The following is a 17047-nucleotide window of genomic DNA, read 5'->3' as shown; positions in this document are numbered from 1 at the left end:
GATTACGTTCTACGACCAACAAACGAATGTTTTTTCAGCGCCATTTAATATTTGAACAGATTGTCCGATTTTGCTGTGATCGGTTTCGTTATAAAAACACTTGCGGTGGCTTTAATTCGAGAGAAACATAAGTACGGTAGATACACGTAGAGGAAACTATTTGCTTCTACATAAACATCGGCCTAGCATTATACGCGTACGTGTTCACCCATATACCTGACCTGGTCTGATACGCGATGCGAAAACGCGCTAAATAAACCTGGAATGATAACAGCAAAAGGATTCGCGTGACGTCCGAAGCATATAAATCCCTCTACAAATACGAAAATATACAAAAGCATTTAAATAAAAAGAACATTTCCATCCCACATTTTTGCTTTATAAAAATAATATTTGGTATTCGAGGCTGCTGTTTTTTCTTCTGCAGTCATATAAAAAAAATTAATATGTATAGTAAATGGACGCGATATAGTGAGATCGCAAAATCGGTCAGTAAAATATATAACACAATTGAAATACGTAATTTGAAGGACATAGGCAATTACCCAGAGTTTCGTCCAGGATTATACTATGTCGACTCAGGATCAGTTCGAATTTTACAAAATTCTGACTTCTATCAATTTTATGACTTATCATTGTACTGTCAGAAATTTCAGAAAGCTGATGTACGTAAGTGCCAGCGTGCATACAAAATGCACATAACCCTAGCTGCAATTAGATCAACTAGTGACCTTATTTTAACGCTTCGTTTTACGACCTGGCTATATCGCTCCCGATACGAAATCCTCTCAGTGTCTCCGATGTCCCCAAAGGCTGTCCGTTCCATCGCCCTTCTTCAGTGTCGTTCGATCGACCAGCTCTTTCTTCGGTGTTTTTAAATTGTACGCCAAGCCTAAGCGCGCCATCAGCTCTATAAAACCGGTGGTAGGATTCAGGCCATATGCGCCCAGTTCCGCAGCCTTGTAATCCCACGGGAAAGAATGATGGTAATTATGCCAACCTTCACCCAGCGCGAAGAAAGAAACGGTTGGATTTTCCGTTGGCTTGACCCTCCTGCAGCCGAGTAGAAACGAGGTTAAATCGCGTTTGAAAAACGACTCCGTCGTCGTTCGCAAGTTTTAATTAACTTGGCCCCGTGATCAGGTAGCGCGGCGTGAGTCGCGCCAAAACTTGCCTGTTATACGGTCGATTTCCCCACATGTGGGCGAAACTGTTCACGATAAAAGTGGCGTGCAACGACCAGACGTAGCGAATGAGCATCGCATGAACACTTATGAACCACGTTTCGCTCCACGCGAACACCGGCAACAATATCGGCAGTACGAAGCACAGCGAAACCATGATGACCTCGTAATACCTGCAATGAGATAGCAAAATGCCCAAATGGCCGCGTTTCACGGTTTGACTAGTCGCGACGAAATGTAATTCACGTTGTTTTAACGCAAACGAGATCTTGGAAGCTTCCATGGCTCGGCCTCCAGTAACGTGAACACATATTCGCCGGCTCTCATTTGCGAGTTACGTGTCTTTTCAGTGGAATATTTCGATGCTTTGATACGGTGTAGCTTTATCAAAATTCCTAAGGAACGCGAAGCTAATCATGAGCTCGTAAAGGGACCAGGAAATTCATGAATCCATTAGAACAGGACTGATATCTTTGAATTACCACTGTAAACATGAAGATGAGCGAACACGTTCCGACAGCCGTACGTGTAGGCAAACTAGCTTAGAGGAAATATCTTACTTGTCGAAGAATTTTATTACAGGATCCGCAGTGATGTCGCTCATATCGATTTTACTGCCGTATTCTTTCACGGCTGGATGCCTTTTAACCATCAGCCAGCCGATATGAGAGAAGAAAAATCCACGGGTCGCGTCGTGTGGGTCTGCATTTGTTTCTGTGTATCTGTGATGCGTCCTGTGATCTCGTATCCATTTATAAAAATGCGTCTAATCGAACAAGAAACATCTATGAAATTATTGCTCGAGACACTTCCTCGAGCGTGAACACAGAAAGTTAGAAGAGATTAACCTACCTGACCAGCCATGCAATATAAGTAAGCAAGAAATATTCGCAGAGGAATCTTGGCGGAATAACTTTTATGCGCCCACAGGCGATGAGCTCCTGCCGTTATTCCCAAACCAGCCACGACACCGTACGCAAAACCTTCAGGATGATGTAAGATAAAAAGCATGAAAAATTCGTCGCAAGTCGATGATACGTTAACGTCTATGTTACGATCCTTGAATATTTATATCTCAGTTTCGTTTTCGTTTCAGCCAATAGGGCTTTTGATATTTAAAAGGTATATACGTCTAACATGAAATCGAAATGGAGAGTCACGCATATCGATACTTAATTTCTTAATTGATCTTCCATTTAATAAATTTCTTAACTTCTTACTTTCTTCAAGCTTAAAAGATTTTCTAGGGGATAAAGGAATATTTGGGCGAGAAGAGCGCAGGATGCTTAAATATCAAGCTTGCAGATTGAAAGAAAAGGATAGAATCGAGAGAAAAATGGGATAAAAATCGATTTTCCAGCAAACTCAAATATTTGATGCGTCAATAAATGGTTTGTTTGAAATTCTGAATGGATAAAAATAAAAGAGGTAGAATGAAGGAAATTTGAAAAAGGAGAAAAGCGAATTTCCGGTACGAAGTAGAAACGAGTCACGATATGTACTTACTCCAAATCCACGTCCAAAGCTTGGCATCTCGATAACCGCTCACGAAACCGTAAACGGCGAGGAAATGAAGCACAATGATACCAATCACATTTCGCCATATTATCCGTTGGCTGGCCGAGGTTCGTACTGGCAGTGGAAGCGGTTCCACGTCCTTCTCCATCGTCTGATTCGCCTCCTTCTTTTCTTCGTACCATGTTACCGTGGTGGTACACATTCTTGGAACGAGATGCTACTCGATTTTCGCTCCTAATTTGAAAATTGATAGATACGCGTGCTAAAACGCCGATAGAAATGATCCTCTCCCCGGTCTCCGATCAAATTTTACGACCAGCCTTCGTGTAAAATTTCTGTTCGTTAAATATATTACCGATACTCTAATTATCTTACTATGGCCGCATTAATTAATTAACGTGATTAACCATTAAGCCAGCGATATGACTATAAATTACACGTACAATATAAAGGCAGTAATTGCATCCACTTTGGTTACATCATCGATTCTCGCTTCTCTGCATAAAGGATAGAAACATGCATTGCTATATAGCTGTACATATGCTACTAAGCTTCACGGGCGCGTAACCCGTTCGATAGGCATAATTTGTCAGATATAAGGAAGTTAACCATCTCTTTTACGAGGCATTTTGCATTCGCAGTGGAAGAAAGTGCAAGGTCTGGGACGAATCGCGCGAGCCGACGCTGCTTCATAGACTTATATAAATTTTGTAGAAATACACTCGCGAGCCTGTGAAATAAATCACGACTGAAGTTTTCAAGAAGCGATAAGCACTCTTAATAATCTCCGTTTAATTGAACGCTCGTTTAATGCCAGAACTAAAATAAACTCCGAAGTCGTTCCAGGAGCCATTTTTCATTCACGGCAATTGCTGTTCGCTAAACAATCGAATCGAATTGCTGCGTAAACGAGATAAAATAAATAATGTTTTCTACGTTACAATTGGCTCTGTCTATTAGATTACTCGCGAAATTTGTACGATTTGTTCCGGGACGAATATCGTAAGTAACTGAATCGATCTGAAATGGCGTGGAAAGATCTTGAATAGCGCTGGCGATTTTATATATAAATGCTGTCGCCCGTACACCAAGAAAGTATCTGTTAATCTCTGGTAATCTTTATTACCACTTGCACGACAGAAGCTAGTATTTCCAGACGGCGAACAAATCAACCGCTTATCGTTACAATTACGAGTAGATTTTCAACGATTTTACAACACGATCCAATTATTTACAGAGAATGTTTATTTTCAGGATTGTGATTTCTTGAGTTGTGAAACAAATTTCTTTTTTTCTTTTTATAAATTACTAGAGAAATTTTACAACTTAAGTCAACGAGATCTTTTGCGTATGAAATAGTTCTTTTCTTTGAACATAGTGTGTAAGATACAAATAAAAAAGCCACGTCTTCGTCTCAGCTATAAATCCCCATCCACTTGAAAAACAATCAATTCCATATTTTTATATTCCATATTCGTTTGTTTCAAGTTTAAATTGCAAACTAATTGGCACTGTCACTCAAAGTGAAAGAAAGAACGAGCATTTAGTGACGTTGCACGAATTTTACGTCGAGCACCCGGATTCAATCAAAAGTTTAATGCATTCTAAAACAATTTCGTACAACCTGAATTATTCCAGAGTGAAATTAGAAGACAAAGAGAGCGGTGACAAGATTCTCAAGATTCTTTATCATTTCTATTATCACCTCTATTATCGCTTTAAAATGAAATTGCCTCGTGAGGGCGGGAATTTTATTAACCGTTTTTGTTGTTGGAACGTGGTCGAAACGCATTTGGGCAAATGTCCGGCTTTATATTAATAATTCAATAACACCGATGACACATATACGATTCTGTGTCCGCTGCATGTGATCGGAGCATAAAGCTACATGGCGGACATCTGCGACTTCCGGGAGCACGCTGCGCGGAAAAGATATTCAACGATATATGGAAAGTTTCCTGTTCCTTAACCGATACGTATGTTCGTAACAGTTTGACGTCGAACCAGTTACGATTCCAGGCATTCTATACCATCGTCCTATAGATTTATAGATTATGGAAGGTCTGTCGACCCTCCTTAGTTAAAATCTAGCATTTCTTCGATCTTGGTTATCTAGCATTTGGCATATTTGTGGTTCTTTGCGGGTTTCAATCGCGTTTTTGTTAGTACGCCGCGCTTTGTTCCAACGTTTTATCGACATTCCGCTTCATTTCTTCAGAGCAAAGCGGAAAACTTTATTTCCCTTGAATCGCGTTTTAAAGCCATTTTATGGTGATACGTAAGTGTAAACGATTTTATGAGAAATTTTCTGCCGGATTTTTATCGAAGTCCGTTATTACGTTCTTTTGATAAATCAGTTACACAAGGACGAACGAATTACATAGATCTTTGCGTACTGTATATCGATCACTGTATATTGTGACATAAACAGACATTTTACATTTATCTCTACCTTAAATATATGTCTGTCGACCGATCGAAATGATTGCCGATGTTTCATCATTTTTTCGTGTTTTTCGTACTTTTCAATGCATTTCTGACATACATACACACACACACACAATTGCGATTAATTCGGTTGGTCTTAATGTACATTTCACAAATCTGTATGCAACAAAATTCATATATTCAACCTGCTAATCACTTTGGTCATTAAATGATTACGCGTGTTACTCCACATGGTGTTCTATTCCAATCCAGCATCTTTCGAAATTCGGGGAACCGTGATTTACGGTACGCCGCGCATAGCGAGCATCAAACCGAGCCTGCCCCGCTTTCGCTCGTAAAATTGCGTCTTTCGACATCGACGGCAATTTCCTTTTCGTTTTCTATGCCAGTTCATAAAAATCGGTGCGTCGATCCGTGGTCGTGTACCCATGTAACGACGACCACGTATGATGGACCGTCGAACGACACTATCGTCGAAACTGACACGAGTGCACGTTCGTTGAAATTATCGTCCGTTTTCGCGTTGTTCGTTCACGATGCAACGAAACCCTGCCTGTAGCAACGATGTCACCCATGATAACGTCCCTGACAAATTCAATTGAATTTTCAACGTTAATGCGAGGGAGGTCGCGAACAGGTTTAAAATTGATATTGTTGCGGAAATAGAATATTGCAACACTTAGGCCTTTTTATTAACTTTTAGAAGGAATTGGATATATTCTTGCACGTATCATTTTCATGCCAATTTATAGAAGATTCAACAAAATTAAAATTCTCGTCAAAAATCCTGAGAATCTACTTTGAAAACTGAAAGTCTAAATATATTTAAAATCCTAAAGTTTACCAGGTCACCCTTTAATCAAGATCTTTTATAATTAAAGAATTAAAAGTTGATGAAGACGAATCAATTTTAGTTAGGATGATTATAGTTTTTGCTAGTGTAACAATTTTTATAGGTAACGAATATGGAACGAAATGACATATTTAAAAATAGGCCATTTATGAATAAAGAAATGATCATGGACAAGTCGTTGGGAATCGGGCGACGAGATAATTTTAAGTTAACCTTTCGAGGCGAATTTATTTTTTGCGCTATTTAGTTGATGAAACAAATGCCTGCGTGATTCCCATTTCCTAATTGTTATATCAAAAGTTATAAAGACCGTGAATGTTTATACAAATTTCAATTGTTCTGAACACGATTAAAATGGAAATTAAGCGGATATTTATTTTACTCGTTAAATTTCAGATCGCTACGCGTCTAATATTTTTATTGTATTTCTATATATTGTTTGCGTTACGTATATTTTTGCATCTTTTAACTTTATGGGTAGTAAATAAATGCATAAACATCAGCAGTCTAAATAGAATAAATTAGCAACTTCCTAACAGTTATCTCGGGACGTCTTGTCCCGTTAGTCTCGAAATGCTTAGACTCTAAATCCACTCATTCGATTAACGTTTCGCAAACAAATTATTGCAAAAGTTTATCTAATCGAGAACGTCCTGTCGAAATATCGTACTGTCGAAATCTCTCGAGTTTTTGCATTCTCTTCCAATCGCTTCGCTTCATATCCCGACTTCCGGTATCAACGTAGCACGAACACGCGGTGATACCACCGTGACTATTCGCAGATATTAAATCCATGCTCGATTGCCTCAAGCCAGTGGATAACACTACGCTACAACGCTACGGGTAACGCTTTGTAATTATCTTCATCTGTTAATGATGCCTTTGCGATTTGTGTAACCAGCAGGGTTATAATGGGAGTAACAGAGGAAATTGCAGCTTGAGAAACGCGCCACGAATTTCCGGGGACGTTCGTTCGTTAGCGAAGAAGAAGAATCGGAGGAACGGCGTGGATGAGCGCGAAAGTAAGTTTCCGGAGAACGCGTTTAACGTTTGTTAATGTCTTGCGTCTTTTTACGAGCAGGGTTGAAGAGTTGATAATGAGTGAAAGCTACAAATTGGTGACGGCGAATCTATTTGTCTTTCTTACACGGCTGAATCCGAAATTGCGATCCAACTAGACGTTATTCGTCACGTAAAAGTACATCAAAGTATAAGATAACATTTTTTCATACAACGCTTTGTTTTCGGAAAAATCAAATATGAAAATTGAGCGGATAATGACATAGTATGCTATAACTCACAAAAATATATCATATATGATGTATACATATGTCGCAGACCAATTATACCTAATGAAATCACGAAGTTGTGGACTTCGTAACGACAGGTTTCATTAGAACCGGTTCATTTTTTCCAACAGTAATTTAAGACTGCATTTTCTCAAAAAGAAAACGCGCTATGAAAAAGTGTTATTCTACATTTTAACTTATTTTTACGCGAAAAGTTACGTCCTTCTCCGATTACTCTGTATCATCCATTCTTCTCATTTCTCTATTCGGAAGTAAGAATCGCTTTCTCGCTGGGAAAATGTTTGACAATCCATTAAATCGATCGAGTCATAAAGAAATGGCGTTATTAGTCACACCGTCTAAGCTAAGTACTTTAAAAGAAACGAATGCTTGGGCAAGCGTTACAAGTCATTTGACCGGCATAACGCGTGTAATTTCGACTATGCACGTTAAGTAAGAGATACTTTCGATTTTTCTATATATCTACATTCCCTGACCATCACTCAAAACTTTCGATATTTTTCATATTTCTAATAATATTGAGGGACGTGAGCAAACCTTAGTAGCAAAGACTATTATTTATTAAAGTGAAACATAGTGGATTATCTCGCTACATTCTATGCAATAAGAGCAATAAACCATTAAAATACATAGATCGAGTTTAGAGTGGATGAAAGATTGGTACCCGAAAGCGTGATAGTGCTGAAAGATTTGTGCAGGATATTGCGTTCTATTGTAGCTGGAATATTTGTCGCCCCGCAGGAAATGGATTCTCCGAATAAAAGATAACGCGCTGTATGCGCGCAAATACAAAAATGAAACCATAGCGCAGCGAAAATTTCATTTCCTAGTATTCTACTCATGGAACGCGATGAAGGAAGTTACAATAGAAACTACCCAATCCATTAATGAAATTGATTGAATTTTATCGATTTTCTCTAAAGTACCTGTATAGATGGTAATTAATCGAGGTTAAATTACTGTAAAAACTTTCCATCCCATGTTGCATGTTGCTGCCAAAACGAGCTTCCCCGTTTTCGCATGCGGCGTTCTAGTGGTAACGAAACAACGTGGTATAAACTCTGGGTTTGTAAACGCTTCCGTTCGAGTTATAATCTTTCAAAGTTCCAGCATCACGGAAAATGTTCGTAGTGGCTTGTTCCAGGGTAGATACAAGCTTCGTAACATCGCTTCGTCTCCTATATTGCTGAACGCTCCGAACATTCGAAAATTCTCTGGCTGCTTCGGATCGTTTGACAAACATCCACAATATGCTGGCGCGGATATAGTAAATTAATAACCGATATTCCATAAATCTAATGTTTGAGATATTCTCAAAGCAACTGGTCCGCTAATGCAGTGTTTAATAACTCGTACTATGGATTTCAACGACGAAAAATATTATTTATGCACGTATAGGCAAAAACACATAATTGCAAACGCGTTGATTGTAGAAGTAAAGAGAATACAAATTTAGGATTAAATACCTCATTAGGGAATTGCTTGCATAACCATCAGCAATTCTGTACGATCATTATAGAACCGATCAAAATACATACACAAATATACATATTGCTTCGGTATCGCGTACCGACTTTGATGAGCAAATTAGGATTCTAACTGGTTTGTCGGAGTACAGACTCGTCTATGTACCTAACTACCTGGAATACCAAGCAACCGTATCTATAAAACGAGATTGATGTCTCGTACTGTCATTATCAGTTGACCGAATTATCATGATTTTAAATGCAATGGAATTGTTTTCTATTTCCAAGCGTTTCAACTTACTTCGTTTATCCGGGCTAGCGGTTCTTGTTTCAAGCTGTTTCGTGACACGAAATTTCGCCATTTCATTCATAGTATTGTATACCCTGCTAAAGCAATATTGAATGATTCAGTACATACTTGTGTCACGGATACGTACAATGGTCTAATTTACTTGATATTTATTCATCAATGGTCATCAACGTTTAAACTAGCGGCTAGCTAATCCTTTAATAGCGCATCATTTATCAAATGTTAATGACTGTACACTAGCTTATCAAACACTCGGTCGAAACCACTGTATTAGCTGTTACGAATTATCAAGCTATACACACGTGTTCTTCGTTAAATATATCGCAATGGAGCATCATCTATCGATTATCGATAATTGCCAAAGACGTTACCCTGTTTTCAACGCGCCGAACACGGCATACCTTATAGCACGGGTGGTTTAAACGTAACGATTACACGTAACGGCACCACATGGTTAAATAATCGTTTCAAAGGAAGATCCACAAAGTTATTACATCTATCTATCACGCGTATATTTACATGCTGACTGTACGCACGTATATCCTTGATTTGTCGCAATTAGTTCACTCTGCGAGAAACTCTCGAAATGAGTATTCTCGATATTCGATCCTCTTCCTACTTTTTTTATTCCCTGTTTTGCCTCCTAGTCTAATTGCGTGTCAATCGTAGCGGCTAATTGCTAGCGCTGGAAAACCGGGTAGCTGACGTTATTCTGGCTCGTAATCAGAGAGGAACATTTTCGTGGAACGGCGAAGTCTCGACAGTCTCGTCTGCTGGCTAAACGACGGTAGCCGTCCAACTCATCGTACACACCGGTGTGCTTAAGTATCAGTAATCGATACATCTTGTCTGCGCCGATGTCACCGCGAACACCGGAGACCGGAGTAACATCGAGGACCGTCAAGCTACTCGGTGTACCTCGGGGTTCTCTCTACTCACCCACCGTGTCGGCCGACTACCAGCCACTTAGAAAGCCAGTTAAACACCACAGCACTAGCACTACCGGTGCGACGCGTGTCATCGAACTTGTCGATAACGTTTCACAGCGATTCCCTTGGTGGCCAGCCGTTTATAAAGTGCCCCCTAATCTCCTGACGTGTTCGTTCATTGTTAGATGCCTGTCCAACTATCAATGCCTCTCGAGCTGCTTGGAGGGGAGAGTGCCAACTATACCCGATAATCCATAGTTTCTGAGACGCGTGGTGGTAGGCCCCGTCTGGAAAACAGGGAGGAAAACGAGTCACTCCGGCCGTTTCAACTCCTACTCCTTCTTCCCCCTCGATCTCCTGTAATCTCGTTCCCCCGTGTCTTCCACATCCTGCTGCGCACAGGGGGTTATGTATCGTCGTATACACGGTATATATACGTATACTGGCTCGCGTCTAGACGAGCGTCTACGCGAAACACACGTACCGACGTTTCGTATTTTTCCTGTTATGGCGAAGCCATTTCGCATCTCGCTTATCTTCGCCGAACTATTGCCCTCGTATACGCGCCCCTCTTTTTGGATTCCCCGCTATTTATCTAAACGTCGGCGTGGTCGCGGGTGGAAGGAGCTGTCTGCATTTCCGACTATGATCGAACGAGATTTTGTCGAGATTGTCGGAGTCAAATTCAAGAGACACGCGCCGCAGGAAGTGTATTAATCTTTCAGCTGCATTTTGTTGCCTCCGGAGATTTATCCCTCGGAAGTTCTCAGTGTCTATCATCTTCAAATTTGACAAGCTAACATCTTTCATTCAAAAGCTGGTGGAAGTTTGATTTTGGAAATTCGTCTGGAGAATTCTTTTAATATACATAGCTGAAATCTAATTTTATAGAAGAACACACATATGGAGCATCCTCGTTTTCTTTCTTTTTAAAGGGATATATTTGCGAAATCGTGTTTTGGTGTCTAGAAGCGTTTCACGGTAATCGACCTAATATGTTACCGTTGAATTCTCCCCAGAACTGGGTTCTATTGGACTTTGGAGTTTTCCAGATCGATCCATCTTGCATCTGCTTTTACTTCGCGATAAATTGAAGGTGAATGTACGAGAAAATCGGGCAAATTCGAAAATCCGGGTAAAATCCACTCTTGGAGGGAATTCAAGAGTAACGTATCACGTCGAGCGTGGTGAACACCGAATGTACAGAGCTTTTGCTGAAACGTGTTTCTTTTTTTTCTCAGCATTTGTTTCACGGGTATCAATACTGCTATAAGAATAACGTATAAAGAAATAAATATTTGTATTCCGCTATATTCATACATTATCGAAACTTTCACGAAATATACCTAGTCTTATACATTTCGACCCTTGTACTTTATTTAACTTTCAACTATGAATCAATATCTTACTTTCTAAATTCGTGTTTCTTATAAAATTCTAAATCGACCAATCAGGAAAACGTCGATTCATCGTTGAATAATTCATCATTTCTCGTTGAATGAAATGCAATACTCGAGATTGTTACGGCAAATATAGTAGTTGTCTTAGACTTCGGTGTTTGATAATTCTGGGTATTTGTTTAAGGATTACACAATCTCTCCGATATTCCGAGCTTCCATCCTAGGAAGATTCTCCAATACACTTAACCTTGCATTAGAGTTCGTGGAATTATGCTTTCGAATTGAAGTCTGGCATTGTCAAAGAATGTTGCGCTATACATAGAAATTCGTTAGTGCCGTGTAATAGCCATTCAGTAGCATGCATACAAGGTGCCAGTCACTTTTATGATTTATTGCGATCGCATTTTGAGGGACTCGTGAACGTAAAAATGCACACTTTCACTCGCCGGCTGTTTTTTATCGCGTTCGAGTGTATTACGAGATCATTTTGATCTTATATTACTGTGCCATAGACGCATACTCTTTCAGTAAAAGATCATCGTTCTTTCGACACCACACGAGCGACAAAGGATTTTTAATTTTACAATGTCACAAACTCCATATTTAGGATATAACGTTAAAAAATATTTCAAAATTGCATAAATCGTCGGTGTCTGAAAGTCGATTAAGTTGATAACGTATGTTGGAAGATTTTATCCATTTCAACCAAGTAACAGGAGCTCGTATTTGCGTAGAATTATAAAATGCTCAATATGTACATTTAAATTAAGCGTGACAACAAATAGTGCACTCAGTGAGCTAAGACTCATGTAAAACGTGGCGAACTCTTTATCGAGAAACGTGGGATATTCTAAGGAATTTTTTAGATGCAATCACGCGCATCGCTGCACACAATTGCGGCACGTAGGAAAGAAAGCGAGGTTACGAAACACAATCATATCCTACAATTAATTTTGAATGTGGCAACTTTGAAATTGTTTGGTTTTTGCTTTTCGTACAGTCATTAAGGTTTCCAGGCTCCCTTTTACATAAAAAAAGTGCGTCGTCATTAGCCTCGTAAACTTTCACCGCAACTAAACCGCTTCTTCGTCATATGGCAGCTAATGAATACTACTCGTAAAATAAAATTGTACGCCCACTCGTTTATTTCTTAGACAGCAATCACGTATTTAGATTTAACGTTTGACAAACATCGCCGTGCAATTTCAACGGATTGATAATATGTACACATATATATCAAAAGATGCGAAAACGTTGAAAAAGTGCTTCCTACGTATTGAGTCCTCTTAGAAATTGTCCAAATAGAGCAGTGGTTTCTCAACAAAAATTTACGAACCGTTGAAAAGAAGCGTTCGCCCTATTTTCACAAACCCGTTCCTGGATTCCGCGTGCCTCACGATCGAAGATTTTTCGCCCTCTCCAGATTCGAATCTTTGCATAATGCCACCGATGATAAAATACTCCCCTGCCTGCAAATCGAAATCCCGGCGTGGCCGTATACGTACGTAGGTATATATACACATACGTGTACGCGGCGATCTTCTTCGCTGGTATAGGAGAGAGGGTGTCTGTAATCAAAATGCAAAACTCTTCGGCTTTCAATTGCATGGAATATCGGAATATCCGGGGCGCGAAGTGGATATCGAGTTACCCCGGACACGGTGAAAAACTGCACGTCCCGGTGCATGAAATTCCTCCGAAGACGGCTCGGTTCGCTTTGCAATTTACAATCGCCCGGCCTCGGGACCAGATTATCCTACGTTCCATGCACATCGATGATACACAAAGGGAGAAACGTACGCGGATGAAGAGAATTCTTTCTTGCTTCCCATCCTTGCGTCTATTCCTGTGAACGGAATAAGTAATTCGAGAAAGTCGAGGAAAACACACCCTCGACCCTCGACCCTCGACCAAGTCACCGACGATTCGACTGCACTCGTACAGACCGCTCCCCCAAACCTCATCTGGCCCATAAAATTTCACCCGGCAATTTGGGAAATAGTCCAATCGCGAGGGATGAATGAATCATAAAACACGATAGGACACGTTCCCTGTGATTACCTCGGGAAAGATTTGGCTGGAACAATGGTAAAACTTGAAGCTCGTCTCGCGGACGTAACGCCTCTGGATCTTCTAGGACGACTTCACGATTTCGGCTTCCTATGCAAATTCTCTGTGACTCGTAGACGTCGTTCGTTCATGGTAGACAGTAAACGGCCGTCTGCTGACAGGGATTGGGACAAACGGAGGGCATAGTGTAAACGCAGACAGGTGGACACACCGTGGGGCAGATACACGGTGACGGTGACGGTGGGCAAACCTTCTTCGTTTCCGCGGGCGGCATTACGTCTGGACGATTTTTTCTCATCTCTTTCATCAAGGCCAATAGTTTCTGTACATTAGCCATTCTGAGCATTAAATCGAATTTGTCGCGTTTGCGTTTTCTCGCCTTTTTCGTCTGCGTCGCCACTCCCACTAATTTGTCCATGAGATCTTTGCATCGACAGATCAAATTGTCAGGATGAAGGGGCGGGATGATCGTCAAGCTGCCCCAACAAAAGGATTCCAGATCCATGGTATTTAATTCCCGGAATTGATATCGGTAATGGTTGTCGGTTTCCTCGCGTGCGTAGAATGCTGTTTGTATGCTCGCAGGGGAGTGTACTTCGGTTATGATGCATTTGCCCAAGTAACTGATGCGTATGTAGAGCTCGATGGTGGCGTCGGTTGCTTGTAAATCCTCATCCAGCAGAACGAACGTGCCGCGTGTCGACCTGGACGATTAACATAATTTTGTTCTGTTTTTACTTTTTTCTTAATTCAACCGCACAAAAAAGCGGATTCACAAGCACCTGTCAGACGTCTCAACAAGCGTTTCTGCATACTTAGAGAACGACGAAACATTAGGTATCTCTTAATTCGTGTCTCGTTAATTCATGTATTATACTCGAGAAGAAATTGTAGCGCAGGAAATTTCACTAAAACCAGTTTAACGTTTACACCACTTGTACGTTTATCTTAACGAGTAAAACGTTTCGAACTAATCCGAACGAGATAACAAGGTTAACAAAGACCAAACAGACACGCGAGATTACTATCTCCTTTTTTCAGCAGGGAAGAAAGATTTTGCCCGATACGATTCAAACGGTTTTCGATACAAACAAACCGGCTGCTGTTCAAACCAATTCAGTATTACTTGGTATAGCAGTTTTTTAAATTACATTAGCCCGGCCGACGTAACATTTACCGTCCGGTAATCCGTTTTGCCGGCGAATTTGCATAAACGCCAGGTCCGCGTATTTAAATGCGTTTACCTTGATATAGGTTCCCGCTCCAATGCGGCAGAAAAATAACCCTCCAGCTCCTTCCGTTCGCAGAGGTCCTTGATAATACCGTTAAACAGATCGTCCATCCTGACGAGGGCGAATCCGAAATTCCGTCGTGGCTCCAGCTCGAAATACTTGGACACTCCTTTGTACACATACAGCTGCAGATCTACTCCGGACATTTTCTCCTCGAACGTAGTTTCCGGCACGGAGAACAGCACGGATCTGCCGCCGTAAAATTGTTCGTTCTCGTAATTAGAGCCACGATACGAACGATAGTCTCGTCGATTCGGCGATAACGTTGTCCATTCGTCATCCAGCATTCGAAACATTATGACGGTCTTCTTCATAAGCGCAGAGTCGAACACGTCGGACCATGGCATGTACAGCTGTTCAATCGTGTCAATATAACGGAATTTAGTGGACGCTGTGCCAAAAATATAGGTTACGTGGATTGGTTTCGTCGAGTAATTTTTACATCGATGGAGATACGTTGTTTTATTGTAAATATGTCATGTTGGTGAAATATTTATTTGTGAAAAGGTTTTGCAGCTTTTTTTACAAGTGACTTCGCGCAGTGAAGCACACATCTTGGTCATTCCATGCTCTAAAAATACAGATTTTAAAAGAGGAAGAGGAAACGGTGGTATGATACTTTTTAATACTATATGACGTATCCTTACGCTCTTACGTGACTGCTAGCCCATATACTCGCCATTACGTGACCGGCACAGAACGTGTTAGATTTAAAAATTTCAGGAAGATTGCGATGTCGGTTAACCTTATGTACAAGAAGCTAAGCAACCACATTTATATGCGGTTATAGAATTTTACTATAAAAGCTCTTACATCTTCGATCATCCAAATCGTTAAAATCGTATTTTTGGTCGTTATTATGTAAAAGCTTGCAATTTTATAAACAAAAAAGAATATGAAAAAAGATGTGGTAATACATATCAATCAATAAGTTACTTCCCCACTCTCTAACTCGTGTTCTAAAAGAGACATATAATTGCCACTAAGTGATAGATGCAACACCGTTGTCGATGTATAGTAAGCGTCAACTCGATTGTATCAATCAATCTAATATTACCTTGTGTTAAACATAGAATGTCGTCTAACAAACTCGTCCAAGTTCGAGATATCTGCCGTTGTACCATCCTCGGACAAAATTCTGTTACGTAAAAATGGAGACAATAGGAATATTTCCTTTACAATCCACGCCTATCGCTATGACTTTTATGTTCGAGTGAAAAAACATATAGATGGGAATCGTTTCAACACGAATGACGAAGTAGAGGATGCAACATCACAATCTTCTCGAAATATGGGACACAAATTCTTTGAAAACGTAATTTATGAGTTAATTTCCCGTTACGAAAGACGTTTCCGAATGCATAAAGCCGCTATTTTCCTTAGTTAAAATGTTCTATCTGGTATTTTTTCACTTTACAATTACGAAATAATGACTAAAGATGGCATACAAAGATAAAAACACTTCGGTTTTCTCGGCTCAACTATGGTCAGAAGTAATAACTGAACGTAAATATACGTTAACAATGAGAAATATTTTTCTATTCGTTCATATCCTTCTTAAAGGGACGGAGTAACTTACCGATTGACTACGTAGCTACATAAACGTCGCGATGATATACAACTTATCTATAATTACTCACATTTTTCACAGCTACCTCCAACAGCATAATTCGCGAGTCGTGCATTACGATCAGGGACGACATGGTATAATGTATTATACGTGTTGCCCGTTTTACGCTTCCTTCAACGAGTTCGCGTGAACTTCTCTCGGGCAGTTTGATTTATCGTCGATAAAGCGTCAAGAGCGTAGGGAAGATTCTGAAATTTTTGCTTGTTACAAACTATTTCTTTATGTGCTTCGCGGAGTTTGAGGTTGGAGCGTGTCGCGCTTTCCAATTCTGCGACATCGCTACCCTCCTCCTCCTTCGCCGTTTCCACCGAGATATTGGTGCTTCTTTCGAGAAATAAATTTTATCCAGTAGCGACTGTCCGCTAACTTCATTTCCCTGTTCTCCCAGAACAATATACCGAACAAAGTTCCGCTGCAACCTAGTCTAATCGCGTTCGGATACACATAAATGGTTAACAGACAGCTTCAAGGAACTTTTATCGGACATGGGATCCGACGAGATATCGACCGAAGGATAAATGGATTTTGCCAAAGGATCCGATCGGGGGACTTTGAAATTCACTTCATCGATCTTTCAATCTCTGCTATCTGGTTTTTCGTCTTTATCCTTCGTTCCATTCGCTTCCCCTGCTCGCGT

The 17047-nt window shown here is 40.3% G+C and overlaps 3 protein-coding genes across 3 annotated transcripts in view; 1 reads left to right on the top strand and 2 right to left on the bottom strand.

Annotated features, from left to right (window-relative positions):
• Positions 1-17047, top strand: part of LOC122573321 (follistatin-related protein 5-like) — a 46895-nt gene that overhangs the window by 6048 nt on the left and 23800 nt on the right. The gene's annotated exons all lie outside the window — the stretch shown is intronic.
• Positions 358-10119, bottom strand: LOC122573323 (acyl-CoA Delta-9 desaturase-like). The gene is made up of 6 exons (XM_043739501.1): positions 10029-10119; positions 2691-2905; positions 2037-2167; positions 1745-1950; positions 1175-1357; positions 358-1053 (listed from the first exon to the last, which is right to left on the bottom strand). Exons 2-6 carry the CDS (start codon positions 2902-2904, stop codon positions 789-791), a joined length of 999 nt encoding a protein of 332 aa, XP_043595436.1. The 5' UTR covers position 2905; positions 10029-10119; the 3' UTR covers positions 358-788.
• LOC122573322 lies at positions 13616-16483 on the bottom strand. The gene is made up of 3 exons (XM_043739499.1): positions 16421-16483; positions 14733-15133; positions 13616-14192 (listed from the first exon to the last, which is right to left on the bottom strand). The coding sequence occupies exons 1-3, from the start codon at positions 16481-16483 to the stop codon at positions 13616-13618; spliced, it is 1041 nt and encodes a 346-aa protein (XP_043595434.1).

This window comes from Bombus pyrosoma, linkage group LG12 (genome assembly GCF_014825855.1).
Source record: "Bombus pyrosoma isolate SC7728 linkage group LG12, ASM1482585v1, whole genome shotgun sequence".
Classification (NCBI taxonomy): Eukaryota; Metazoa; Arthropoda; class Insecta; order Hymenoptera; family Apidae; genus Bombus; species Bombus pyrosoma.
This window is presented reverse-complemented; position numbering and strand designations above follow the sequence as displayed.

Coding starts and splice junctions, on each gene's coding strand:
- LOC122573323 (XM_043739501.1), bottom strand. CDS start 2,904: ATGTGTACCACCACGGTAACATGGTACGAAGAAAAGAAGGAGGCGAAT. Junction 1,358..1,744: donor GTAATAAAATTCTTCGACAA/GTAAGATATTTC, acceptor ATCTCATTGCAG/GTATTACGAGGTCATCATGG. Junction 1,054..1,174: donor GGAAATCGACCGTATAACAG/GCAAGTTTTGGC, acceptor ACTCGGCTGCAG/GAGGGTCAAGCCAACGGAAA.
- LOC122573322 (XM_043739499.1), bottom strand. CDS start 16,483: ATGTCGTCCCTGATCGTAATGCACGACTCGCGAATTATGCTGTTGGAG. Junction 15,134..16,420: donor TGGAGGTAGCTGTGAAAAAT/GTGAGTAATTAT, acceptor ACGATTGAACAG/CTGTACATGCCATGGTCCGA. Junction 14,193..14,732: donor GAGCGGGAACCTATATCAAG/GTAAACGCATTT, acceptor TTAATCGTCCAG/GTCGACACGCGGCACGTTCG.